Source organism: Frankliniella occidentalis, unplaced genomic scaffold, assembly GCF_000697945.3.
Source record: "Frankliniella occidentalis isolate FOCC.00 unplaced genomic scaffold, Focc_3.1 Scaffold251, whole genome shotgun sequence".
Taxonomy (NCBI): domain Eukaryota; kingdom Metazoa; phylum Arthropoda; class Insecta; order Thysanoptera; family Thripidae; genus Frankliniella; species Frankliniella occidentalis.
Genome location: NW_026267377.1, coordinates 507,573 through 514,281, shown reverse-complemented (window position 1 = coordinate 514,281; position 6,709 = coordinate 507,573). Strand labels below are relative to the sequence as shown.

At 43.3% G+C, this 6,709-nt stretch overlaps 1 protein-coding gene across 1 annotated transcript in view; it reads left to right on the top strand.

Moving 5' to 3' along the window:
• The first annotated feature begins 344 nt into the window (after window positions 1–344).
• LOC113201684 (uncharacterized) overlaps window positions 345–6,709 on the top strand; it is a 19,241-nt gene continuing 12,876 nt past the window's right edge. Inside the window, exons 1-21 of the mRNA XM_026415507.2 lie at window positions 345–514; window positions 588–768; window positions 1,669–1,866; window positions 1,948–2,081; window positions 2,154–2,329; window positions 2,403–2,649; window positions 2,727–2,814; window positions 2,886–3,083; window positions 3,159–3,367; window positions 3,462–3,615; window positions 3,685–3,931; window positions 4,002–4,267; window positions 4,353–4,606; window positions 4,683–4,940; window positions 5,007–5,126; window positions 5,200–5,410; window positions 5,500–5,612; window positions 5,690–5,905; window positions 5,982–6,213; window positions 6,288–6,412; window positions 6,479–6,590. Of these exons, the coding sequence (XP_026271292.1) occupies window positions 410–514; window positions 588–768; window positions 1,669–1,866; window positions 1,948–2,081; window positions 2,154–2,329; window positions 2,403–2,649; window positions 2,727–2,814; window positions 2,886–3,083; window positions 3,159–3,367; window positions 3,462–3,615; window positions 3,685–3,931; window positions 4,002–4,267; window positions 4,353–4,606; window positions 4,683–4,940; window positions 5,007–5,126; window positions 5,200–5,410; window positions 5,500–5,612; window positions 5,690–5,905; window positions 5,982–6,213; window positions 6,288–6,412; window positions 6,479–6,590 (3,844 nt within the window). The 5' untranslated portion in view covers window positions 345–409. The remainder of the gene's footprint in view (window positions 515–587; window positions 769–1,668; window positions 1,867–1,947; window positions 2,082–2,153; window positions 2,330–2,402; window positions 2,650–2,726; window positions 2,815–2,885; window positions 3,084–3,158; window positions 3,368–3,461; window positions 3,616–3,684; window positions 3,932–4,001; window positions 4,268–4,352; window positions 4,607–4,682; window positions 4,941–5,006; window positions 5,127–5,199; window positions 5,411–5,499; window positions 5,613–5,689; window positions 5,906–5,981; window positions 6,214–6,287; window positions 6,413–6,478; window positions 6,591–6,709) is intronic.

The following is a 6,709-nucleotide window of genomic DNA, read 5'->3' as shown; positions in this document are numbered from 1 at the left end:
CCCCCCCACAGGCGTAGTCTTGTATTGCTGCTTGTTTGGCACTTCCCCTGTGGTTCACACACCTCTCCCGCCGAATCGCCGTTTCGTTCGAAAGGTCTTTTCGAAGTGTCATCTCGTCTCCTTTCCTCCCGCTAAGTATCTGCTGGCTTGGTAACGACCAAAAGATCGTTATGTGAGTTTGCAAACGAGAACTTCGGAAACCAGCGAAAAGCACTCTTTCGTCTGCTGGAAAGGCGTGAGAGGTGGGGGGGGGGGGGGAGGTGCGTGTTATTGCTAGAACGCCACCTAGTGGCTCATCTGCAAAGCGCCACCCCACCTGGAGGCCAGCTCGCGCGCTGGCCGCTCGCCGCATCTTCATTCGGTTGCAGCCGTCTGGGCGAGCTGGACCACACTGTCATCATCAACCATCATGGGTGGACCTGGACCGTCCCGGTGCTGGGTCGGGGTGTGGGCCTGCGTAGCGTGCGTGGCCCTGCTGTGTCCGAGTCTGTCGGCCGAGCCTCATCTGACCCAAGTGAGTCGCCCCTCGCCAGCTCTGCAGCAGCCCGTGGGGACCGTCACGTCAACATCGCCCTCTCTTTGTGCAGCCGGCCGAGCCCGCACACGTGCCGCTGCCCCTGCTCCTGGAGTCCCTGCGCCAAGACGTCCTCCTCGAGGGCGGCGCACCCGGGCGCGCCCCCAGGACGGCCCGGGACGCGGCCGGCGACGACGGCGTCCCCTGGTACTCGCCCTCCACCCGCGCCGGCGACGACACGCTCGCGCAAGAGGGTGAGTGGAGTTGCGTGGGAGACGCCAACATTCTGTCAGATGTGGTCCATCTGAAATCTGACCAAGTAACAGCTCACCGACTGGCTGAATAGCGTGGTGAAGATACGGGCAACTGTATGTTCTTCCGTCAGTACGACTGTAGGCAGGATATCACTCTGACACCGAATCGGTGTCTGGGGCTGTAGAGGAGCGTATATGAGTTGTCTTGTGTGTGTCTAGTACAGAGCTTTGTCCGGTATGGATTTCCCCAAACGGTTTGTCCCTTATTAAAAGTGCCGAGACACTTTGAGGACAACTCCCTTTCATGGAGTAGACGTACCTCCCTACAGGAGCAGGAAAGTCACGACTTGGCCTAGAGCTGTCAAACGTAGAAGTAAAACACACACTATGCGAGCTAGATGGGCTGCCTAACTTTCCGGCGTTGCCGGGGGGCCACGACGGCCAAACTGTTGGTTGAGCTGCCTGCCTCTACGGCGGCGGCGGCGAGCACTTGCTGCTACTGCTACGGTGGGAGGGGTAACGGAGGAGGAGGGGGAGGGGGGGTTGGCCGCACCGCACCGCACCGCAACAAATGAGTGTGTCAACATCAACATCAACACGGCGGTTCAACCGAGTGCTACCTGTTCCGCTTGCTTTGCTTGTCGGATTTTGTGTATGGTTTTCTAATCGACGTCGCTCACCTAATCAGGAGGTCTAGTCACCGTTCTCATTGCGTGTCGAGGGCAACACTGCTCATCCCCCTCTGCTTCTGCTTGTTCCTTGTTCCTTGTTCTGGTCGACCGAACTCCCTCTCTACTTCGTTAACGATTAGATATGCCAAAAACGTCTTTGAATGTATCGCGTAGACCTATTTGGCGACCAGTTGTTAGGTATGTCATACATTTCTGTTTTTCTTTCTAGAACTTAATGTGACATCTGTCTACAAGCGTGATCCGTTCAAATTTGGAGCTGGTGTGGGGAAATGGCATTCTATTTCTGCTGGTAGTACAACATACCTTGTTGGCCTTGGGTCAAAGCACTTTACTTTACTTACTGCGAAATTTGTTGCTCCTGATGTTGGTACTGGTCAGACATTCTCACTGTCAGAGGAAATATATCGTAAGTGTCTTCGGTACAGGTGGTCTTAATTCTTTCATTTGTATCTTACGTTCTTTCATCTCTCAACACCTGCGTTTCCAGGTCTTCCAAGTACTCCACTGGCTGCAACTATCTTTAAACATTGGAATGCAGCCACTAAAACAATGGATGTTATCCTGGTTCTCTCTACTGAAAATGAAGGAAGCTTGATATGGTATCGGATCAATTCTCGTGTGGTATGTAATGCTCTTTCACTTTATTTGAATTTTTCTTTTTTCCTTCCATGATTTCTTAATTTCTTTGTACAGGAACAAATTAGGTCCTGGCCTGTACAGAAAAGAGTTTCTCACTTAAGGGTGTTTCAAATTAAAGAGCAGATGAAACTTTTGATGTTAACATCCTGTGAATCCACTTTGGAGTTGGTGCAGTGTGAAGCTAGTGCTGATGTCTTTGATTTCAATCTAGGAAATTCACTCGAAGCAAGGTACTTTCCTCTATTGATGCTTGCTTGATTTTTATTCTATTATATTCTGCTTCTTAACATATGATCTTTCCAGGCTTTCTTGGTCTATTTCATTAGAAGCACCAGCGGTTTCTGGAGATCTTGGTGTAGTTGGTGATGAAGTATACCTTGTACTCGCTCTCCCTGACGCTGGTGTTGCCAAATTATATCGGTACCATTCACCTCTACCCCAGGATGCTGCAGGGCCTAGCAACCATACTGCTTATGGCTCCTTCGAACTCTGGAAGGACCTACCTAGTCCTCAAATTTCACATGCAATCTTTTTTCATATCAGTTATAAAGTAAGTTAACTCTTGTCAAGTTTTGTTTATTTTTAATATGATCATAAATCTGTAGCTTTTTAAATTTTTTGTTGCAGATGTATCTCGCTGTAGGTGGTGTCAATCCAGCCCTGTTTCGTTTTGTAAGCCCAACAAGAATTGAAGGCTGTCCTAAAGCTCTTAAAAGTGAGTTGTCAGTCAGTGCCTGCACCTCTACCTGCCTACATGGAATCTTCAGTTTTGTTTCATACTTTCAGATCTTGGCTTTGTATCAGCGTGGCTGGTTTTACCCATACAAACCTACAGAGATGAGGTGATTCTTCTTGCAGAAGTAGTCCAAGGTAGTGGCACCCACTACTCCAAAAAAGTGGTGACTTTAACTTGGTCCTCTGCAGGTGTTTTCAATTGGCAGGATTACCCCTGTTTTGTTTCTGGACATTTATCAACTTTTAGAGGTGATCAGACACATTTTATTGGTAATTTGATACTTATGAACTTCTGATAACATTTCTTTATCTTCAATATTTAAGGTGCATCATGTATCATAGCAGAAAGCAGTGAACTGGGTTTAGCTGAAGCTGTAGCTCTTCAATTGGGGGACGCATCAGTTGTTTCTGTTCTAGTACCCCAAGGTTCTCTGCATTCTACATTGTTTGATTTTCAAACACAACTTCAGCCAAATGCAAATCCTTTGTTATCTGAAATTCTGATTTTGAAGGAAGCTCAAGCAAAACTAACGGTAAGGAATTAATTTTCCAAAACCCATTTCATAAGTGCGACATGTGCGGGTTTATAGGTAATGGACATTATTTTGGATTCCCACAACTTTCCAGGAGGAGTTGACAAGGCAAAGACAGGAATGGGAAGCAACAGAGAGGCTTTTAAGCGACACCTTAAATCCAAGTGGTCATAATGTGATAAAGGCAGATTGGGTCATACAGGAAATACAGCCTGAAGAATTTGTGAACGTAGAAACAAGCAGGACCGGTATGATGGAGGTATTTTTTTTTTTTCTCCCTACTGATAATTGTTTAAGCACACTTTTTTTCATTTCAGAGACACTGCAACCTACTGAAGATCTTAGTAAGCTGAAAAGTCTCATGACAGAGTTAGAGGCGTTGACTAAAAGTTTGTCGCTTTCATTGTCTGATGCTGCGGTGCCTGAAAATGGCGAAGTGCATCTGTCCGGGCACCATCAACTTCTTGGTGGTCTGGAGGTTCAAGGACCTGCCTCCTTTGATTCTTTGACTGTTAGCTGGTTGAATGAAGAGAGTGTCCCTACACTCCTGAAAGATACTGTGAGGTATGTGCTTGAGTTTACATAACATTCTTTTTGCAGTTCTTTTTTTACTTATCTTCCTTATGCTTTGTAGAATTGACCAACTAGAGAAAGGAACAATCAGCGGTACAAAAACCTTGTCTGCCTTGGAAGTATCTGATGTTATGTTTGACATCGTCAATGATGTTCAAAGAGATGATTTAATCTTCAATGTACCTGGCAAAACAGTCAGGGTGAACGGTGTTCTAGAAGTGACAGAGATTCTCCAAGTTCAGAATGATATTGATTTGCCTCCCCAGGGAACTGTTGGTGGTGTGGATTTATCTGAGGAGGTATTGATAGCAGGAAGACAGTTTCCAGGTATGTCTTTATGATTGAGTATTTTTTTCTGTATTCTGTTATACCTGAGACATATTGCAGCTAATGCTATTGTTGGTTCCTCCAGGAATTGTTCAGTTTGATGAAGTAACAGTGGAAGGAGACTTGACGGTGAATGTGATAAACACAGTAGATATGAACCCTCACAACTTGAAGTCTATTGTTAATGGGTCACAAATCTTGAAGACTTTTGACATGCTAGATGTTGGAGGCCAGCTAAGTGTTGAAAGGATTAATGGATTTCTTTGGAGTAACATTGTCGAAAGAATTGTTTGGAGGGATCAGCCAGCTGTAGTTACAGGACTTACGGAGATAGATGGGGTAAATTCTGTGAATTTCTCCTTACATTTTCATTTGCACAAACCATTTCAAAAGTAATAACTCAATTTTATTTTAGGTGTTGACTGCAGATAGTATGAAAATTGAACAGCTGAATGGATTGAATTTCCCTGACGACTTTGTTCTGAAGAATGCCAATAAGAGCCAGTTAATAACTGCCTCAAAGAAGTTTAATGATAAATTGATGGTCGGCACAGTTGATTTTGCTAAAACTATTGATGGTGTTCCTGTAAATGCTCTAGTGACTAAAACAACCGATCAGTATCTCAATGGGGAATTAAAACTTGCAGAAGCTGATATCATTGGTGATATAAAGGTTTGTATAGTTCTGCCTTACCCTAAGAGAAATTGAACAATTTTCATGTCTGAGCATATTCCATAGGTTGATGGGGCTGTTAATGGCATAAGGCTGAATAGGCAGAAGAGCCCTCCTCTCGGTCCCAATGTTGTAGTATCATCAAATGTCCAGTTTACAAACTTGACCGTTGATGGCACAATTCAGGTAAATGTTTTGAAATTGTTGCTCTTGCTGGAATACCCTGTGTTAGCCTTAACAAACTCTGTACTGCTCCTAGATTATCAACACTTTGAATGAGCAAATCTTTAAAGACGTTGTTCAAGACATATTAGTTGTCCCACCCACCTCCCATGGTCAAGTATTTTTGGATGGAAAGAAAACTCTTCTTGGTTCATTGAAAGTTGATAATGTCATGGTTTCTTCAGGCTTAGTAAATGGTAGGAAAATAGCAGATATTGCTAGAATTGATTCTCCTCAAACATTCCATGGTAAGGATACAAGTAATGAGTTTTGTTTCTTTGATATCTTTCTAAATTTCTGTTTCTAAAGTGTTTATTCTTCTCTTTGTTTCTGCTAGGAGGTAAGACAATTCAGAAAGCAGTCTTTAACAACCTTCAAGTGACGGGACTCGTGGATGGTGTGGATGTGGTAGAGTTGAATGCTGAAGCCGTACGGTTGACGGGTGTCCAGGTATACAACTTCAATTTTCATTTCAAAGTACAATTTTGGTACTATGCTTTCTTTTTACAACCACTTGTGTTTAACAGGACACCCTAAGCCACCTCACATTCACCGAATCATCTAAGATATTCGCTGCTGAACTGATAATTTCAGAACAGCTTGGTAATACTCCTGTAACAGATACTATCCTACCCACCTCAGAAGATATGTGTGGGCCAAGGTCAACTAATTTGACATGCTACATTAAGGGACCAGTCATTACAGATGTTATGAGAGTTGCTGGCAATGTGATTGGAGATAAGGTTTGTACGCTCTAAATGCTTGCAACTAACATTCTCCTCTTAAATAAACAGTTATTTTTTAATTTTTTGTTAACAGATTTGTGGATGGAACTTGATAGATTTTGAAAACAGGCGCATGAGTCAATCTCGGCCTCAAACTATTTTGGGTGGATATACATTTGGTGATGTCACGGTTACCAAACATATTAATGTCAGTTACATAAATGGTGTGCCAGTTCATACTCTAGCAAGGGAAACAGCTCCTCCTCCTCCTCCTGTGTACGAAGACCTTGCAAAACTTTTGATCGATGGAGGGTTCACCATTGATGGTACGTTGATATGTTCAGTCCTTTACTGGTTGTATGTGTGTTCTACAAAATTTTCAACTTGAATTTGTCTGCAGAACTTGTTATTGAGGGACATATTGAAACACTTGCTGGAGTGAATACATTCAATCTAACCAGAATTGCAGAAAAGGCTATAAAGCTGAATGGCAGTAATACTATTTCTGGCTCTCTTTCTTTTGAGGTAGATTTTATATTAGGTATGCACTAAAGCTTTATTTGAATCCATCTAATAAGTTTGTTGTTTTAGGATATTGTAACAGTAAGCTCTCTGGATGTGACTGGCCCTGTTGATGGTCACAATCTCGCATTTGAAATTGAGGATGCTGTGATTAAGAACCTGGGACCAATTAGCTTCAGCGGTAAGATAATTTAATTTTGGTTTTGATGACTTTAATAATATTCAGTTTATATTTTTACATTTTTGTTTGCTTCTAGGGAGAAAAACATTTGCTGAAGGTTTTATCGTAGATGAAAATAT